Genomic DNA, 20,759 nt, shown 5'->3' on the forward strand with positions numbered 1-20,759 from the left:
TTATTACCCTTTTAAAGCTTTTAATGAATAATAAAAATGGATAATTTCGCATGATATTGTTGAGTTTATTTTTAGGTCAAAAAAGTAATTAATCTGATAAAAAAAAAAACTATAAATATATGTTACAATTTAATTGCTAGTTTATAATCCAACTATCCACTCTTTTTTTTAGGTCACAATTTTTTATAAATATTCAGTCCCTCGAAATTTATGAACGTAAATCAAGTTCATTTCCGAAGAAAAACAAGATAAATATGAAAAAAAATTCATCTATCAACAAAATTTTGTGATTTATCTCTAGCGTTTTTATTTTATTTATTTGCTGACATTTTGACGTTTTAAAAATTTTACAATTTTATTTCAAAACAAATTTTCTTTAATTTTAATAATTTTTTAGTATTATTTATTACAAAATAGCAAATTAAATTATTAATCTAAAAGACATACCATGCAAAACAAATTTTATCAATAAATTTTCAATTGATTAACTCAAATTTTCAATGGATTTAAGTTGGTTACCATGTCAATAAATAAAGCTAAGTACACTTTTTCAAGTTTATGATAATGTGTCTGTGAAGAGTATTTGTTAACATTCAAATCATCGACGACATCATCTTCTGCATGAGCCTTGATATTTATTAACGCAGTATGATTTTCCTCAAATTTACTCCATTTATTTTTGACAACATCAATCATAATTTCCAGCCATTCTCAATTCACAGAGTAATGATGTTTGCTGATAAAATTTGAATTTATTTCAAGAATTGATTTAGCAAGTTCCTTTTGGTGTTCCAGCAAAGCCAAGTGACTCATTGTGATTATTCGCAATAAATCTCTCCTTATAAATAATTTTCTCTGAAGAGAAATTGATTTATAAACTCGATTTTAATTATTTCACAGTAAATGATACTTCAGAGCTCGAAGTTAGTTTAATGTTGATAAAACAAACAAGTGAAGTAATTGGTAACTATTTTTTGTTTTAAGATTAAAAAAAGAAAGACGCACCGATTTAAAAACAAATTGCTATTTAATATTAATTCTACAATAATATAATTACTGTTTTACAAATCAAATATACGAATTATTAAAAAAAAGCCAATTTTTTAATTATAACGATTCATAAAATAATTACGCTTACATTATTCAAAAAATATATGTATATCACTTTTATATACAAATAAAAATGCTTATCAATAAATTTAACCTTTTTTTTACATTAATTTATCAAAATATACAAATCATTGGAATTTACATAAAAGAAAAAAATTAATAATAAATTATTTACTTTTTATTAGTAAATAATTGGATATGTAAAATAAATTCGATAAAATTGCAAAAAATACCAATAATGATAATAAATAAAATGCACGATTATTTAAAAATAAAAAAAATTAACGTTTTAAGAAAAACTCCTCAGGTACAAGTACAGTAAAATTGATGGAGAAAATAAAAATAAAATATTTATTTAAATAAATTCACTGTAATAAATTCCTCAGAAGTTTGATCACTAAATTTTACATTAATAAAAAATAATAATCATCATAATAATATCTATTATTATAAAAATCGTTTTGTTATTTATTCTTATTTATATTTTTTTTTTCATCTGTCTTAATTCGGTAATCGTATGAGTCGTGATAAAAAAGTTCGATTATTCTTCTGCCTCCAGATAAATTTCAATTTTTTTTCAGTTATTAAAATTTATATTACAAATAAATAAGTAATAAAAAAAAAAAAACTACTAATGATGATGACCAGTGGTCAGTAATGCAGGTAAAAATGATCCAATGACCAACGCCAATATTTCTTTAAACTTCAAACCTGATGTACTAATTGGTGCGCCTTCAACGACTGGTAAATGAGAGTATGAATTACTATTTCTGGTCATTAATTCTGGCAAAACGTGGACAGTTGCGACATATAAAAATGTACCAGCACTAAATAACATCGCCAAGCCTGTGGCATTAACATTGCTCAATGTTTCTCTACCCTCCTGAAAATTTATTTTAATTATAAATTAAATTATTTTATTTATTGTCGTTATTACATTTAATTATGCAAGCCGCTTACGACTTCTCTGTTTAAGAACTTTAAATCACTGTCAAAGACTTTGTGACGTGCAATTATTTTTACTAAGTAATCTCTTATTTATATAAGTATCATATGGACAAAAATGACAGCTTTAATGTATTAATATTTATATCAATTAGTAATATGGATCAATATCTGGTAAAATAATTAAAAGTAGCGTAAAACGTGGATTGTGAATTTTAAATTGCAAATTTTAGAGTTCAATGAAATAAGTTTTATTTAATTAATTGTAATACGTTAAGTGTAATATGAGAGTAAATATTTAATTTTAAAATCGCTAAAAATTATGACGATGCTTTCAATTCAACTGTAAAATATGATGATTATATTCAAAATATTGTTTACAATATATTCTAGCGGTATCAATAATATTATTTGATAAAAAATTAGTCGGTACAAATTTACGTTGAGACAATAATTTGTTATACTCTAAAAAATTATAATATAAAATAAATAATAAAATGTGCCAATTTTAAATTAAATATTTTAATTTAATAAAGCAATATCGAGTCAATAAATTTTTATCAATTTATTTTATGTGATTAATTTAAAAATTATTCAATTTTTTTCAACACGAAAAATAGTTTTAATTTTTCCGAAAAAATTTTAAATAAAAAAAAATTTCAAAAATTATTTTTGATAAGTAAATTTTTATATCGTAATATTTTTAATTCTGTGTTATTATAATTAGATCAAATTTATTTTAATACGCATATCGCGTTCCAGATGCCATAAAAAATTTTTTTCGAAATTGATGTAGTTTTGTCTAAAATGTGTAGAAATGCAAAAAAAAAATTTTATACGCCCTAGTCCAAAAAATTTTTTTTTGCATTTTTGCACATTTCATGAAAAACTACGTTGGTATAAAAAAATTTTTTTATACGGGAATTAATGTATTTTTGTATGAAATGTACAGAAATGTAAAAAAAAAATTTTTTTCATACTAAAAATTTTTTTTGGACTTAGAAAAAAAAATAGAATTTTTATTATACGCCCTTACGGCATCTGTAACGCGATATATCCACCAATAATAAAAAAATAAATTAAATAATTACCTTTCCAATTCCAAAATATGTAACAAGTGCTAAACATGGAGCAGATAAAGAAAATACTAATAAATGCCGTCCTATTTTTTTTCTATCTACACCTTCATGAAGAAGAAAAGATACTAATCCAAATGCTGCTGGTGCCTGGAAATAAATTTAAAGCCAACAATAAAAACAATTACTTATTTATTAAATTGTAAGAAATACATACCTTGTGCAGCATAATAGCGAGAAAAACTATAACTTCAACATCAGCCTGTGATGTAGTTGCAGCAGCACCCAAAGCAACACCATCAGCTGCTGCATGTACAACCAAACCTATAGTAGCAGTAACACTTTTTTCTTTACCACCACTGCGTCTCGTTGAGCACTGATCAACCAGCAGCATGAACACAAAACCTAACACCAAACTTACTCCTATCATACCGTGGAGATCAGCTGAAACATCAACAGATGCATCTAAGTAAACAAACAAAGTAAGTTTGTTAAAATAAATTTATTTAAAATATTTATATAAGATGTGAAAGCTGAGCTAAATTTACCATGACCAGTTGCTGGAGTATGAGCATCAACACTACCTGCACCGCTGAATAATGCACGAATTCCCTCGGGAATAATGACAGCTAGCGCTGTTCCGACTAGTAGGCCAGCTCCTAATACTGATACAAGCTGCAACTTATCCTGCGAAATGAATTATTTAGATTATTAATTTATAATTAAACAGTAGTATAATTAAATAATAATTTATATAATTCAATACCTCAGACAAGTTCATAACAAGTGGCAAGGATCCAGCAACATATGATCCCACTAACATAACCACAGCAAGTATCCAGAGTACCAGTGTTTGATCCATTATTATTAAAAATACGTAAACCTTGGTTTTTTTATAAATTATTATTTTTGCAGTACCTTATGGAGCTTTGTTGACAATAATATTGAGAAAGGTTTACCTGCCGCACTAAATATTGCGGCAAACTATGTTAAACTTATCTTCCGCATGTTAACTTTCTAAAAAACATTTTTGTTTAACCGGAGTCGACGTAGACAGTTTTCATCCGTCAAGCGGTGAGAGGTGATATTGGGTCGTTTAGAGCGGCTGCTGACTAGTTCTTTAATCTAAACACCGACAACAAACACTTGTGCACATCTGGACGATCTATATGTGTTGATAATTTTTTGTAGATAAGAAAAATATGGATGTAAATATAAATATGTGTTGTATGTTGTTAAAAAATAATTACTGTCAGCTGAAGCTAGTTCCTATTTCCGCCGAAAGGCGCTTAATCTATGTTTAAATAATGTTCCACTCAGCTGATAAGAATATAGTTTAATGTTTGCATAAATAAAAAAACTGTCAACATAAAGTATTTACTTTCATAAAAATTAGATGTAAATTAATTTAGCAGATAAGTGTTTTATGGTGAATAATAAATTTAATTTTTTAACTTTTTTCTTAGAAAAAATATTTTAACTACATTTAAGTTAGATGTCACTTTACAATTTTTGAATTTTATTTAATAAGAAAATTTGATCCAAAAATTTATTTTTAAAAAATTGCATTTTTAATTGTTTAAAATTTCTACATGTCAATTTTTTTTGCCATAATTTATTTGTTATAAAATTTTTAAAATTATTAAAAATATGCTATATTAATTTTCATATTTTACAATTAGTAAAATTTAATAAGAATTAATTTAGTAAACGTTTGATAATTTTTGAAACAAATAAATTATGGCAAAAATAAATGACGTAAAAATTTTTAAAATTAAATTTTTTAGAAATAATTTATTTGTTAAATAAAATTAAAAAATAGTCAAGTGATTACCAACTTTGTCATAAAACATTAATAATGTTAAAACTCTCCAGTTGGAAATATTAATGAAATAAAACTATTCTAGTTTTCAAACTTTAAAAGATAAAGATAATGTTTTATAAAGATCTACATCGCAATAAAAACTTCAAATTATACCTATTATTTCAACGCAGTGTCGTGTTTAATTAATTTTTAAAATTTATAATTGCTCAAGACAAATAAGCATTCTAAATTTACTCATTAAAGAATCTTCCATAAAAAGTACAACTAAAAAACCGACTGTTTAATCAGCAATTGAAAATCTCTTAACTTTTTAAAAATAAACTTAATTTTTTTTTTACTTCATGTCGGTAATTAATTATCATGATTTCATGCTAAGAAAATAATTTATGGAGGAAAAAAAAAATTCATTAATTTAAAACAAAATTAATCAAAATCAGACATTCTTTAAATAATACATGTAATATGTTTGCTTAAAATTACAATTGAATTCACATGAATTTTTCAAAGCTAATAAAATTATATTGATAATTGACTGTTTAAATAAAATTTAAATTATCAATGACCTAAAAATTAGTGAAGGATTTTTTACTAGGACATAAAAAAAAATGTTATAATTAATAAAATTTATTTACTTTTTCACGTTTAATAATAAAAGTTGTCCTTCTTAATGATAAATATCCTTATGTTATAATTATATAATTAAGAATAATAATAAGAAAGTAAACTTATAAATTGTACTAATAGTGAATTTTGCAAACCATGACATGTTATTAAATTTAAAACTACGAAATTTTTTTTTATCTGCTTTTTTTTTTGTTATTATTGCCAATTTATTATATTAAATGCAAAATAACATTATTTAATTATATAAATATAGTAATCTAAAAATTAAAAAATCAAAGGCGCCAAATACATCAAAATATAAATCAGGTATTATCAATCAATAATTACTATCAATACAATAGGCCATTCAATAATAATGTACTTGGAATTAAAGCTTACATATTAAAGTTTGTGATCAAGAAGATAATTATTATTATTAATTTAAGATTCATTAATTGAATTTGTTTTGTTTGTTTCTTTTTTTTTATCATTTCCAAAATATACTGTATTCAATATTTAACTTTACTTATAAATATATACAGTCATTGTGTGTGTGGACGAGTACACTTACTAAATTATGCCTATGTGATGAGACATAAAATTGAGCAGTACATGTACTGTCTACCTCGTATATTAATTAAAAAAATTAACCATGTTAATTATCATTCAACGTTAAATCGTTTATCATTTCTTTCATATTCATATTCATATATAATTATCTCACCAAACAAATGTCTGATTCATTAATAATTATTAAAATTATTTTAATTCCTAACTCTAGTGCTTCCGGTGTTCTATCATTACAATTGGTATCAATTTTAACTCAATGCATAGTTTTAAACCAACACATTCTTTTTATTTTATTTATTTATCCTGTTGATTTTTGTTTTTATTTAAATAATAATAATTATTATTTCTTATTGTTGCAGGCGCCACTTTATATCGTATTATAAATATGTACAAGATATTTAAATGATTAATTATTATTAATTATTGATTACGATATAATTAATATTAGTTGTGGGTTTTGTAAACATTACTTAATAAAGGAGATCTGTTAATTTTTTTAAAGGGGGCTAATCGGCGTACACAATAAATTGTTGATTATCAACATCAGCAACTTCCACCTGAACGAACTGAGGTTGTTGCAGTTGTTGCAATTGTGATACTTGTCGGCCCATGGCATTTCTCGATCTGAAATAAAAATAACAATATAAATAATAAGTAAATTATTTTTTTTTTTCAAAATTTATTTTACTGAATATATTAATATTTAGTAATTATATTTATTTATTTACTAGCTGTTACTCGCCTGCTCCGCTAGGCGCTTTATAGAATTGCATTTTTAGATCTAGATTTGAAATTTAATTATAGAGTATTGTTTTGACTTGCACAGATTCCCAATTCTATCGAATTGGCATCCACCTTTTATCCATGTAATTATTCTAGCTAATATTAATTGTAACTTTCAATGTGCAATCATTATAACATTCCCGTGTCTTTCTTACAAAAATGAATAATAATTGATATGAAAAAGAAAATTTTTAATGAGCATTGAAAGTTTCAGTTAAAGAAATTGCAGGTCTCATAAGTGAAGAAATCTGCCTAGTATATAAACATAACCAATAGAATAAAAAAATTTATTTTAAACAAATAACAATCGAATAGAATAAATATAGTTACAATAAAAATTCATTATTTCTAAGTCAAAAAAAATATAGATTCCGAATAAGTAATCGCCACTGTATCATGTACTAAAACCTTCTCCGAAACACGCTGCATCTTACGGTATAAGTACACAGAAAAAAAGATTCACTTGAGCCAAGAAAATATTTTTCTTCCTAATTATTTACTTGGGCGAAAAAAAAAAATTTGTTTTGACACAATAAATTTCACTTATTCCAAAAAATCAATTCCCATGCTTCAAGAAATACGTATTTTGATCCAAGTCAATTTATTTAAGTCAAGAAAATTTTCTTGTTTTGAGAAAATTCAGCCCCTTGCTCCAAAAAAATTAGTTCTTGATAGAAGTAAATTTTCTTGTCTTGAGAAAATTTTTCTCTTGCTCCAAAAAATTAAATATCTCGATAGTAAATTTTCATTAATATTTCTATTGACTAACATGTCAAATAGGAAGATCAAATAATATTGAATCATTTTTTTTTTCATTCAATATGTATAATTGCGCGCTAAAATAATCTAAAATGGGTATCAAATATTCAAGAGAAAAATTTTCTCAAGATGAGAAAATTTTTTTCTCAGCTGAAGTAGGTGGCGCGGCTTTCCTAAAGTATCTAAAAATCTTGATCAAATATAAAAATTTATTGTATCAAGTATTTATGATAATTTGAATTAAGAAAAAATTACTTCCATCAAGAATAGAATTTCAAGAAAAATTTTTACCTCGGCCAAAACAACTTCGGTCTTCCTTCGGGCAACCGAAAATTTACTTGAGCCAAGAATTTTGTTCTCCAGTCAAGAAATTTTTCTTTCTGTGTATTATTCTGACCGGCTCAGTAGTTTTCGCAGTATAATCGGACAAAAAAACCGGCTCTCCATTTATTATATTTTAAACGCCAAACGGCTTTGTACACATTGGTATTACAGAAATTATGAGAGAAATTAAATGTGAACAGTATTAATAAAAAAGAAGAATGGACAGAAAATAGACTATTATACATGAGAAAATTTTGCAGCACTATGAGTTACAAGGTTTCTTTTAATTTTACTAGGAATGATTTATAGGAACCTTCGAAAAATTTACGTCAGTGTGATATCTATTAACAAGAGCTGATATTCTGTTTCTTGGACTATATTAATATTTAGTAAAATAATTATGATACTGAAATTAGCAAACATTTTACACTTTTTAGGTTTATTTAATAAATAAATTAGTATTGAAAATGAATTATAAAAAATTTGCATTCATATTTTCTTACACTTATTAAATTTTATTTTTTTTTGTTAGTTTATTAGAAAAAAAAATTCTAAAAATTCTAAAATATTTTTAAATTTTAGTATCATAAAAAATAAATAATTAAAAAAAAAAACTTACTTCGCTTTAGCGTGTGTCAATATATGGGACTTTAAATTGGTCGATTGAGCGAATTTTTTACTGCATCCATCAAACGGACATACATAAGGTCTATCGCCGGTATGAATTCTTACGTGAGTTCTTAAATTGAAATCAAGACTGAATCGTTTACCGCAGCCCTCGAAGGTGCACTGGAAAGGCTTTTCTCCAGTGTGAACAAGCTGATGCCTCTTTAATTTTGAGCTCTCGACAAAGGCTTTGCCACACTCGGCGCACACGTGAACACGTGGACCGTGAGTATGTAAGTGTTTACGCATAGCGCTATTATCACGAAACATTTTGGTACATCCTTTGTGCGGACAGGCGATGGTACGTTCGACACCATCGATAGCTGGAGGCTTGCGTACTTTTAATTTGTGTCCAGGTCGTGCGAAGTCAGACAACTGTTTCGGGTCGGACATATCCAGTCCAACGGTTATTCCATCGGAGACTGAACTCCCTGAGTGGTTGAACTTCGTGTTGCTCTTTCCTGTCATGTACTCGGAGTAATCTGGATCAGGCTCCGGGTTTGAGCCTTCATCTGGAACATCCACCAGGTGATGCGTCAATAGGACACTCCCTTTAACAGCAACAAACAAGCAAATCCAAACAGGAGATATGGTATTGCTCATTTTTTTACTATTTTCTTTTTCATTTTTTTTTATTTTATCTTTTTAATAATAAAATTACATACTAAATTTCATTTTAACCCTTCAGTTATGATTTATAATTTATAACATTTACTTTCACTGTCTGTGCAAATTTATATCTTTACTGTTATCATTTAATGACCCGATAATTTATTTAATAAAAATGTTGAATGAATAATAACAGGCTTATTATTTTTTTTATCGTAATTTAATTTTATTTGATTTATATTTTATTCCAAGTCTTTCATAATCATTTTTTATTAAATCATCAGTAGGTCAATGTATAGAAAATTAAGATAGGCATAGCAAGAAATTTTTATTTAAATTTAATTTTCAAGCTATTTATTGTAAAAATTATTTTTTCTGTAGTATTAAATAAAATTTTATATTTTTAACAAAACTGATATAAAAAATTTGTCGTGAACTTCATAATATCATAATAAATTTTTTGTAAAAAATTTTACTTTTAAAAAGATTTGGAATACATAATTAATCTGATTACAATTTTTCAATAATTTATTTGCAAATTTCTTTAAAAAAAAGTGAGTAAATAAACGTATAATTTTCAAATTTATTTGATAAAATTTTTCAACATCTGTATTAACATTTATTTAAACAATAATCACTGAAGTAAAAAATACACATTATTAAAAATAGAAGTTGAGAAATTTTTATTGCATTACTACAGACAATTTTATTGCAAAAGATCATTTGGAAAATATATATAAACTTTGTAAATTTGACTTAAAAACAAATAAAAATTTATGAATATTTACTTCAATTTTGTTTTTCAGAAGATAAAAATGAAAAAAAAAATAAAATTTCTTATTATTGTTTAAATAATTAAATTAAAAATCTTAACTATAATGAGTTCTGAAGAGTTAACAATGTTATTTTACATAAAACCAACAGGATTACTTAAAAGTAAAATACTTAAACAATAAATTTTGTTAATAAAATAAAATTAATAAACCAAAAGTATTTAGATCTAGTTACAATAATATAAACTCTAATAATAGAATTTTTAGTCACAAATACTTTTCACATTTGAAATGTTGCGATGAACCCGCTACTTGGAGGCGCTGATTGTTGATCAAGCGATTCAACACCAAAGCATTCTTCGATGAATTTGATAGGATAAATATATTTGTTACTTAATTTATTAGATAAATTGGAAAATAACGGGATATAGACTGAAAAATATATGAAAATTTAAAAAAGAGTCTGAAGGATAATTCACAAAAATAAAAATGATGAGAATGATCATCAGAGAGTCTGGAAAATATTATGAAGACAAGCAAGTGGTCATCTTTGTTTCATAAAACAGCATGCTTCGGACCGCCATGACCGCCATTAATAATGGCCGCGGTTTGTGTAAAAAGAAGCCATTTTCAAAATATGGCTGCGCCCTGCTAAATAATAATGGCGTTGACTCAATCAAAACAAACAACATGTACTGTCAAAAACTAGTTAATGCCATTTAAACAGTGGAATTATTTAACAAAATAATTTTAGGAATCTACAAGTAGTGAGTTTCGTTATTGATCAGAGCGCACCGGAAGTGCGTACTAATGTGTGTTTAAGATCCAATACATAAAACGCGTATCCCAAAACATTCCAGCTAAAAAACAATAAAGAGAGTGCAGGAAACTAATTCAAATGATAAACGTGTTAATCAAGGTGATATTACTAAAACTGACTAAATAAACAAATTACTATTTATAGTAATCTAAAATAAAATAAAAAAATAAATAAAAACTCACCGTCGTCAGTTCCAGATGCCCACATTGTCACCGAAAATTCACCTTCGAGGGTCTTGATTTGAACCTGTTTCTGCTCCCACTTTCTTGTTTTAGTTTCCGTACCCATATCACCGAATATCGCGTGATCCTGTGATCTAAATCGTGTATTACCAGATTTACGGGTTTTTTTACTAGTTTTTCTCGACGGTCCAGGACTTGATTCGACATAAATGTCGTTGTCGGGTACTGGTATTTGGTCGTAAACGCTCAGCGGATCACCACCAACAATTTCCTCTTGCGTCTGTAAAATAATTTCCTCACGTCCTGGCTCGGGGAGTGGTTGTAATGATATTATTGGCTGTCCATCGTCACCTTCAATTGTCGTTTCAACTGTTTCACAGGGTATTTCAACAGGTATTGTCTCTATTTCAACTTCTTGGATGTCCGGTTGAATCTCCACTTCAGTTATTATGTCCGAAGACGCCATATTAATCTCCGCTGACGACGCCATATTACTAATCAAAATGGCTTGCCTTACTCACACGCTCTACGCTCAACACACCATCGCGCAACTGGATTGACAACTTTTTCCCCTTCTTTCACCTTCTTCGGCTATTCTACCGACATCTGCTGCTCGATTCTCGTACTACTTCATACCGAACTTCTTTACCGATCATCAGTAGCTTCTTTAGTTTCACATCTCTTCATGTTGATGTGACGGATCTATTTTTAATTATCAGTAACAAGGTAAGATGGCGACAATTAATCAATTTTTGAAAAAAGACATGGAAGGAAAGTAGAGAAAGTTAAATAGATAAACGTCAAACAAATGTCAGTGCTAGTTTTGTCTATCTACTTTCACATTTAAATTTTTATACTTCTTACTTCAAAGATTTGTCAATAATTTGCATTTAAATTACCAAAAATTGTCATAAAAAAAATATTATGTAGCAATTTTCATAATGTTATCCCTGAAAATTTTTATAAAAAGCAAGTAGTAAAATTTACCATTAGCCAGACAGTAAGTATCGATGAAAATAAAGTTAGCCGACATCTAAAAATGTTTATGATTTTTTTTATTAAAAAAAAAAGTTTTTCATCTGTTAAAAACTTCAAAAACTATAAGTGCAATTTTTTAAAAATATTTTTTAGTCATAATTTAATAAATTAAGCAAGATAAAAAAATTAAAAATGTCGGCTAACTTTATTATTATTAAGTATCGACTTATTAATGAGTAGTTTTTAATTATAAGTATTGCTAATTATTATATTTTTTGTTTAAGATAATAAGGTCGTAAGTTATTACGATGAAAATAAATTTCAAGCGATTAACTACAGCACGATGGACGATATTTGTACCACTGATTATTTATATGAGTTTGTTATATATAAAATATAACAGAAATATGAAATTAAAAAGCCCTGATGAGATGGACGAGGATGCTGGTATACAGAGTTTATTTTCCGAGCTTGAATCAGTGTCAATAAAAAATTTTAAAGAAAGTAACATTGATAAATCTATAAGTAAGAATTTTAATTTAAATAATATTGATAGTAATAATGTTGAACGAGAAATTCATGAAAATCCGAGATTACTGCTGGAAAATATATTCAGAAAAGCTGATGTTAATGAAAATCAAGAATTAGATATGCAAGAAATTGCTAAGTGGATTCACGGTAAAATAATTCAGCATATTGATCGTGCGATGAGAGATAATATTGGTTTATTTACAACTATTGATATAAATCCACGTAATGGTGAGTATTGATTTTATGAAAGGATATTTTTTTAATTAAATAAATTTTTAAGTTTATTTAAAAAAAAAATTATTGACAATTTCGAGTAGTTATAAAAGTAATTTTCTTTTTCAGTGGCTATGTAATCTGTACTAATTAAATTAATGAATAAAATAACTTTTCTTACAGGTGATATTTCTTGGGATGAATATCACGCATATTTTTTACGATCTCATGGATTTGCAGATTCTTACATTAATTCGCATGATAAAAGACATTCAGAGTTAACGAGAACACTTAAAGAAAGTATTATGAGAGATCGGGCGCGATGGATTGAAGCTGCCCGAAACGATCCAGATAAATTAACGCTGGATGAGTTTCTCGCTTTCACTCATCCTGAGAGTAGTCATCGTGCGCTTTTACAAATGGTTGATGATTTGTTTGAAAAATTCGGTTATTATTATTTATATTATTACTATTATCATAATTACTACACTACACTAAGAAAAATACCTATTAGAAAGTTAATATTTACCTAGCTTCTAAATTAATCTCAATAATCTTCAATTGAATTAAATTTTTTTTATAAAAAATTTATTATTAATAGAAAGTCAATTAAATTTAAATAAAAAATTTATTTACTAAACTACTAATTTTAATGGTAGATCGTGATGGAGATGAAGAATTAACAGAAAACGAATTTGCTGATTTACCTGTTGATGGGATGGGCCTCGATTTGCGTGAAGATACTCCAGAACCTGTAGGTGGAAGTGAAGGACGTAGACAAGAATTTCAGTATTTAATAGATAAAAACAAAGACGGCAAAGCTGATCGCTCTGAATTACTGGTAAATAATTTTTAGTAGATTTTATAGAAATTTAACTATTACATTGGTCCTCATGACGGAACTTTTGAAAAATTTTTCTATATTTCGACTCAGCTCGTCAACCGGGTTCAGAAAATGCATACACTGATAAAAAAATTAACTCGACTCAAGAACCAAAATCTTGAACCAAGAATACTAATTTGAAGAAAATGATTTTCTTGAGTAGAGACTAAATTCTTAAAACAAGAAAATTTTTTTCGACCAAGTATAATTTCTTAACTCAAGAATTTATTCTCTTAAATCAAGAAAATCATTTTCTTCAAAGTGGTATTCTTGGTTCAAGATTTTGGCTTTTGAGTCAAGTTAATTTTTTTATCAGTGTATGGTTCAAAAGTTTATATATGTATGTATTTATATATATAAACACGATCTAATCGGCATTGTCTCTTCTTTAACTCCTACAATTTTATACGGATCTCAATAAAACGTAACATACTTAGGACGATTATTCTTAGGACGATTTCTGAGGTTAAGTTCTAAGAAGAGCCAAATCTGTCGATTAGTTTAGAAATGAGAGCAATTTAAAAATTTCCAAAAATCGCAAAAATTTTCACTTTTACCGTAATTACGTGCAATAACAATTAAATGCGATATCATATTTAATTTCTGTAAACTGATTCTGAAAGTTTATTTAATAATTATTAGCTTAAGCTTTAATTAGCATACTTATTTTTTTTGTAAACAATCCTAGTGGTTTTTTTTCTATTAATTATGAAATCTACTTCCATTTCGGTTGCCGAATGGTCTTTTTTTGTTGTCTTACTGATCATATTTTAATTGTTAATTAAAAATATTAATTATTTTAGATGTATATCGATCCAAGAAATCCGAGACACGCGATACAAGAAGCGCAGCATTTGATGGATCTTGGTGATATTGATCATAATAGGAAACTTAGTTTATCTGAAGTACTCAGCAAAACGGATTTATTTTTAGGAAGTAAAATGGTCGATACAGAAAAAAGTTTTCATGATGAGTTTTGATAAAGAAAGTTACTGCCTGTACTTACAGTTTTAATGTGAAAAACACTTTCGCGGTTAAAACTTTCAATTTCTTACGTACTATAGTATTAAAAAATAATTAGAAAATAATGATTTTCAGAACCGACTGATCAATTAAAGCTTTTAGATAATGTCTGTGATAGTCAATACTACAGTGTAATGATAAAAGAAGCAATCACATCAGTATTTTTAAAAATAATGCACTAATTTGATATATGTAGCTTCATATGTATGATTAGTTATTGTAATTAATATCACAGTACTGTACCTTAATTACCACATAAGGATTAAACACAAATACTTATTATTATAGAAAGTAATTTACACGATATAATCTGTAATCAAACACTTATATTTAATCACAAATTTTTATATACAATATTAATATATGTGATAGATTTTTTATCAGTATATACATAGCTTTCTTTTCTGACTTTAATTAATATATGACAATAAATTGTATTAAATATTCGTTTTTAGGTAACATTAAATACAAAATATTTATTTATTTAATATCTATAAAATATAGCATTTTAACTAATTAAAAAAAATATTAGACATTCTATAAATATTTTTTATATATTGATTCGTATAAATTGTTTTTTTTTTATCATACATTATATTTTATCACATCCAACATTAATATACTTTTCATTCCAATTTACATTCATATAATATATAATAAAATATGATATACTTAATATGATATACTATATATATAGTTTAAAAAATAAATCATTACACATATGCATTTTATTAAGCGTACTCTAAAAAGAATCACAATGAAAGCTTATTACAATTACTTTCTCAATAAAAAAAAATTTCTTTTAACAATTTTTCATCGCTGACATTTTATATATCTTTTTTAATTCAGTTATCACATACAGTTTATTTATTATATATTTTTATTACAACGTTAATTTATATTGTAATGATATATTTATATAAGATATTTATCATTAAAAATATTCGTTTTTAAATAGTCAAATCTCCGTCTCGGTTTATATATTTGTAATAAATATGGAAAATGATATTTTAAAAGTTGTACAAAAGAAAATAAATTTTAAAATTAAATTTATAAATTCTTAAATTATTTTTAATTCCTCTTAAAGCTGGTGATTTTATAAATTCGCTAAGAAAATTAAAAATTTTCAAAAATCGGGAAGTTATTGTTTTCACCCCGTTTTTCGAAAATCAAGTTTTCATCAGATCTTTACGTTTTGAGGTCCTAGGAAGCTTCCCTGACTATTCCCGTGATGGTGTCTGTATGTCTGTGTGTGTGTGTGTGTGTGTGTGTAAGTATGTATGTAGGTATGTATGTAAACCTCCCATAACTTTTGAACGGCTTGACTGATTTGATCGCGGTTTGGCGCCATTCGAAAGGGTTCGACTAAACTTAGATTTTGAATACAAGTTGGACTGATTCGGACCGATAGATTTTGAGAAATCTTAAAAAAACTGCGAAAAAAAATTTTTTCAAATGTGGTTTTTTTTTAATAACTTTCAAACATCTCTTAACATAGAAAAACCACATCGATCGCCACCAAGCCAGTCAAAATCGGTTGATTCGTTCGTGAGTTATCGTTGATGAAAGAAATCGAAAAAAAGTGTTTTTTTCGAATTACACCGAAATTTCTGGTCTGATCAATTTGTGTTTAAAAATGTATCATAGAATTTGAAAAACTCCGTCGAATGCTGCTAACCACGTGAAAATCGGTCCATTCATTCAAAAGTTATTGCGGTTTGAAAATTCAAAAAATAGTGTTTTATTAAACTTTCATCAGACTTTTGAGCTCGGAGAGCTCAAAACTACACGAAAATTATATTTTTGAGCTCGAAAAGCTCAAAAACGTAATAAGTGCAATTTTGAACATTTACTTACGAAAGTAGCGGGAAGTTGCAGGGATGGCCTTCAGGGTCAACCGTTGTCCTAATTTTTTTTTTTAATTATGAAGTTCAAGAATATGAGGTAATTTGTTCAATAAGTAGTTGTTGTTTTGGCGATTTTTTGTCGCCAAAACTACATAGGTCAAACAGTTGTTCTGAAAAAAAAAAAAAAAAAATTTTGGTAAAATTTTCTTAGTTAAATAAAAAAAAAAATAAAAATGATAACCGGAAAGTATACCATATATATCAATGTGGAAATAATATATATTCAAACGGGACATATTTTTTACACGCTTTTTTTTATGTTCAACCGAGAGTAAATTCGGAAAAGCTGCATGGGATCATCGAATTTTCCTGTTTTTTTCTCTTCATTTTTTTTTTACGTACATTTTTCCATTTTCATACCTTTCTGTTATCTCCGAAACATGTTTGGGATATATGATTCATGCAAATATATACTATTGGAAACACAATATACCAAGTAATATAATATGTAATAACAGAGCGAATTAATTAAAATAAAAAGGATCCATAAAAATAAATAAATAATAATGAAAAATCTTACTTTTTAAGTTTCTGACATGAACAAAATTAGATTAAAAAGTAATTCATTGTAATTTGAGTAAATTTATTTATTAGTTGAGTTAAGTTCATGGAATTGAATATCAATCTCGATAAATCCAAAGAAGTAATTAATGATTTCCAATCAAATGCTTTTATCTACTAAAGTAGCAATTAATCTTCTTTACGTATATAAATTTTAATCAAAAATCCTTTCAATGTGTTAATCTAAGATTCCTTTTCATCGCTTTCTTAATGAAAGGTAAATTTTCCATTTCGAAAATAATAATAATTTTTTTTAAGTCAATTGAATAAATAAATAACTTTAAAGTTTTCTCATTAAACATTAACAATGAAAATTACATTGTCTATTTTTAATGAATCAAGTTAAACTATTATTTTTTTGTAGCCCTTTAATATAGTATTTCTTAATTTAAAAGATTATAGCTGTTACGGCAAAGCGCTTTAACACGTAAGCATTATCTCATAAGTATTCAATCCTTTCATGTTGAGCCAATTCGAATGCATAAGCAGCTACACGCTTCGATACTTTAGATATTATTGAATAAAATATCAGTTTAACGAAATGGACTATTTTTAGTAAAAAAGTATTCCTTTAATAAGATTCTTTTTAACTATTTAAATAAATTATTATTTTTAAAACTCAACCTACGAAGATTTAATTTACTTTTTAAAAGCAAAATACTTTCGTTACATTAAGATTTCCTTTTAAGTATCGAAGTAATTATAAAGTTAAATAATAAATCATTGAAGACTATTAGAATTAATTAAAGTTTTAAATAAACGATAAAAGTAAAAATAAGTGTGACAGAATAATTTTTGTGAAAACTAATTACGCTGATTAAGATGAAAATGAAGGACTTTTTTTTACATAATTATCAGTGAAACGTAATGAAAAAAAAAGCAGACAGATTTTTATTTTATTATTTTCAGACTTTAGTATTTTAATTAACGCGCCTAATTAGCGTGACAGTTTTTTGTATGCATATCATATCAATTCACTTACTCGGCACGTCGATCTGGAGGTGGAGTGTCGCCGCCGCGACAGCATAGTCTTATCCAGCCCCTCGATCTTAATTCACCTTCATCGACATCTATTACTTGAAAATTTTTTATTAATTTATCATCATTAAACAAAAATTTCCTAGCAATAAATAACTTGTTTAAAAATAAATATGAAGCTATTATTAGACTACTTATTTATAATTACAGCAGTTGTTATACATATAGAGTAAATTCACCTGCAGCTATTCGTTGGGAATGACACCCACTAAATGTTGATAGCCGACGATTAGACCGATTACTTCCTCTTAGAGACATATATACGGACATTGTTTTCTTCAATGCAATTCTGACCTTTAATAATTTTAAAATAAATTATTTTTATTGTAGAATAATAATAATCATAATAATAATAATAATGTGGGAATACTAGAACAATATCTATGGCCTTGACATACGTCATTCGATAGAGAATCTGACGATGCATAAGTAATAGCATACAGAGAGCAACATTGAGCGTTAATTATCAAAGATCGATACTTGAGTATTGTAAAACTAATGTAATAACTCTCTCATCGCTTATTACTTAAGTATCTTATCAATATAATTTTACCTCGCCATTGAGAAAACAGTAAAGTGTTGCTATAAACAGGCCTTGAAACGAAGTAAGAAAGTGTGTCGTGTAAGACCAGATAGCAAACCAAATTGTTGTTTCAAGTGGTGCTGCAGCCATTGAAATTAAGTTTGTTATTCCTAATAGTGGAAGAAGTACAGCAGCCGCTCTTACGGCTTTTCTGTAAATTTAAATCAATTATTCATAAATAAATTTCAATTATATTCAAACAATTCAAACGTTTACCTAAATATAACAAGGTTTCATGTATGTAAATGAATAAATTAATCTGTGTGTTGATTTAAATTGAGTAGAATTTCATTAAATGTAATTTATCGCGTTATTTAATTTAAGAAAGGAACAAAAATGATTTAAAAGGTGAGGAAAAAGATTTTAAATTTAAATTAAACCCAGAATGTGAATTTCATTTGATTTTCCTTTTAATTACGAACACACATGCTTTAAAAGTTGTACTTCGCTAAGCCTTGAGGGTCACTTACCGTGCTTGTTGAGTTTCACTAGTTCGACTTTGACGTAATTTAACAACCAATACTCGAACAATGTTCATTAAGAATAAAAAATTTAGCTGGAGGGAAAGAGACTTTTTTGTTAATCAGTTTAAATAGATTTTTTTTTATTTTTTATGATTTATTGTTTTGATTACCACTATAATTGCCATTCTTGGTCCTTCTAATATCCAAAAATATGATGTGAGATTGTACCCCCACCAACACCTAAAAAATTTAAGTAAATTTTGTTTATTTAATATTTGAGCGGTATAAACTGATAAAAAACTTAACTTTAATCAAGACGAAACATTTAAAATTTACTTAGGGTAACGTTTTTGGCCACCTTAGCACCGTTTTTGGCTAGTTAACATTTGAATTAATTTATAAAAAATTATAATATTATAACCATATTTTTGCTGAGTTTTAAAAAATTTATATTAAAACAAATTGAGTTTGTAATGGTTTATTAATATAAATTCATTTCTATTGTTTATTTAAACAATAAATGGCCATAAATGGTACACTGGCCACAAATGGTACTTCTACCCTATATCAAAAAATTTTTATTTCAAAAATTTTGCATGCTTTAAGCGCGAAGCGCGCAGGTATGCTCTACTCTCGCCTAAAAATCGTAATTTCGATTAAAACGTGATTTTCATAATTTAAACGAAAAAAATTATGTATAAAAAGCATATTGAGATAAATAATAATAACTACAGAACACGTTACAAAAATTTTCTTATCGTTTCAATAGGATTTCTCAGGAAAAACTCGTTTTTTTTGACGAATTAAATGAATAAGAGTGTGGTATTCGCAGGAGCACTGGGCTTGAGAACACCGCAACTTTGTTAAAAATCATTTTCACGATTTAATTTTTTTTTTAATTTATTCCTTAGAGAATTTGTCAGAACCCTTGTGAAAATTGCGTGTCAAAATAATTCCGTTTCAATACAGTTAATTTTTTCTGACTCTTAGTTCGGTGACTTTTTCTGCGATTTCGGCAGCCATATATTTTTTACTTAATTAAGAATGGTAAAATGTTTAAAAATTATGTTTTATTAAATTCAAAATTTTTTACCTTTGACTTATTAAAAAATATACATCTGGCGTAAAATAGTAAAAAAAAAAGATCTTTCAGATTAAAATAAACCTCACTAAATTTGAATGCAGAATTTACCAGATCTGATTACTCGAGTAAGATAAATACTTACTTCCGTTCTATTTAATTTATTCTCCGTTAGGTTCTCATATGAACATAATACATATCAAACTATAAAATAAATTTTCAGACTTTGAAATTTTTGTCTGAATAAATATGATCCTTATTTAGCATTAACTTTGTAGTAAATACATTTCTCAGACGTTTGATTCTCTTTTATCGCTACTCACTTTGATGGATGATAATAGACAGCAGTTACAACAGCCCAAGTTGATGTCATCACCACAGGAAGTCCCCATCCAACTAATCGATACATTCGATAATGACTAGTTTCTTGAAAGACTGTCACTTAGTTTGCA

The 20,759-nt window shown here is 26.6% G+C and overlaps 4 protein-coding genes across 9 annotated transcripts in view; 1 reads left to right on the forward strand and 3 right to left on the reverse strand.

Annotated features, from left to right (window-relative positions):
• Nucleotides 1-1,689: 1,689 nt before the first annotated feature.
• On the reverse strand, nucleotides 1,690-4,395 carry LOC123261188 (zinc transporter ZIP9). Of its 2 annotated transcripts, none has more exons than XM_044722709.1 (5): nucleotides 3,898-4,395; nucleotides 3,680-3,818; nucleotides 3,349-3,575; nucleotides 3,147-3,281; nucleotides 1,690-1,993 (listed from the first exon to the last, which is right to left on the reverse strand). In XM_044722709.1, the coding sequence occupies exons 1-5, from the start codon at nucleotides 3,991-3,993 to the stop codon at nucleotides 1,742-1,744; spliced, it is 849 nt and encodes a 282-aa protein (XP_044578644.1). In that variant the 5' UTR covers nucleotides 3,994-4,395; the 3' UTR covers nucleotides 1,690-1,741. The 2 variants fall into 2 exon arrangements, with proteins under 2 accessions (XP_044578644.1, XP_044578643.1); XM_044722708.1 differs by having other exon boundaries at nucleotides 3,349-3,596; nucleotides 3,898-4,394.
• Nucleotides 4,396-6,235: 1,840 nt separating this feature from the next.
• On the reverse strand, nucleotides 6,236-11,608 carry LOC123260651 (transcriptional repressor protein YY1-like). 2 transcript variants are annotated; one of them, XM_044721880.1, is made up of 3 exons: nucleotides 11,046-11,608; nucleotides 8,615-9,212; nucleotides 6,236-6,753 (listed from the first exon to the last, which is right to left on the reverse strand). In XM_044721880.1, exons 1-3 carry the CDS (start codon nucleotides 11,533-11,535, stop codon nucleotides 6,636-6,638), a joined length of 1,206 nt encoding a protein of 401 aa, XP_044577815.1. In that variant the 5' UTR covers nucleotides 11,536-11,608; the 3' UTR covers nucleotides 6,236-6,635. The 2 variants fall into 2 exon arrangements, with proteins under 2 accessions (XP_044577815.1, XP_044577816.1); XM_044721881.1 differs by having other exon boundaries at nucleotides 8,615-9,173; nucleotides 11,046-11,607.
• Nucleotides 11,609-11,685: 77 nt separating this feature from the next.
• LOC123260652 (45 kDa calcium-binding protein) lies at nucleotides 11,686-15,089 on the forward strand. 2 transcript variants are annotated; one of them, XM_044721884.1, is made up of 5 exons: nucleotides 11,686-11,771; nucleotides 12,308-12,782; nucleotides 12,951-13,214; nucleotides 13,427-13,608; nucleotides 14,454-15,089. In XM_044721884.1, exons 2-5 carry the CDS (start codon nucleotides 12,332-12,334, stop codon nucleotides 14,628-14,630), a joined length of 1,074 nt encoding a protein of 357 aa, XP_044577819.1. In that variant the 5' UTR covers nucleotides 11,686-11,771; nucleotides 12,308-12,331; the 3' UTR covers nucleotides 14,631-15,089. The 2 variants fall into 2 exon arrangements, with proteins under 2 accessions (XP_044577819.1, XP_044577817.1); XM_044721882.1 differs by lacking the exon at nucleotides 11,686-11,771 and adding an exon at nucleotides 11,778-12,045 and having other exon boundaries at nucleotides 14,454-15,088.
• Nucleotides 15,090-16,525: 1,436 nt separating this feature from the next.
• Nucleotides 16,526-20,759, reverse strand: part of LOC123262069 (PDF receptor) — a 43,118-nt gene continuing 38,884 nt past the window's right edge. Inside the window, exons 9-15 of one of the 3 annotated variants that reach the window (XM_044724076.1) lie at nucleotides 20,631-20,742; nucleotides 19,397-19,466; nucleotides 19,233-19,318; nucleotides 18,733-18,913; nucleotides 18,359-18,473; nucleotides 18,124-18,217; nucleotides 16,526-16,690 (exon numbers count right to left, since the gene is read on the reverse strand). In XM_044724076.1, the coding sequence (XP_044580011.1) occupies nucleotides 16,678-16,690; nucleotides 18,124-18,217; nucleotides 18,359-18,473; nucleotides 18,733-18,913; nucleotides 19,233-19,318; nucleotides 19,397-19,466; nucleotides 20,631-20,742 (671 nt within the window). In that variant the 3' untranslated portion in view covers nucleotides 16,526-16,677. Of the gene's footprint in view, nucleotides 16,691-18,123; nucleotides 18,218-18,358; nucleotides 18,474-18,732; nucleotides 18,914-19,232; nucleotides 19,319-19,396; nucleotides 19,467-20,630; nucleotides 20,749-20,759 lie in introns of all 3 variants that reach the window. The other 2 variants (XM_044724074.1, XM_044724075.1) reach the window with 2 other exon arrangements.

This window comes from Cotesia glomerata, linkage group LG3 (genome assembly GCF_020080835.1).
Source record: "Cotesia glomerata isolate CgM1 linkage group LG3, MPM_Cglom_v2.3, whole genome shotgun sequence".
Classification (NCBI taxonomy): Eukaryota; Metazoa; Arthropoda; class Insecta; order Hymenoptera; family Braconidae; genus Cotesia; species Cotesia glomerata.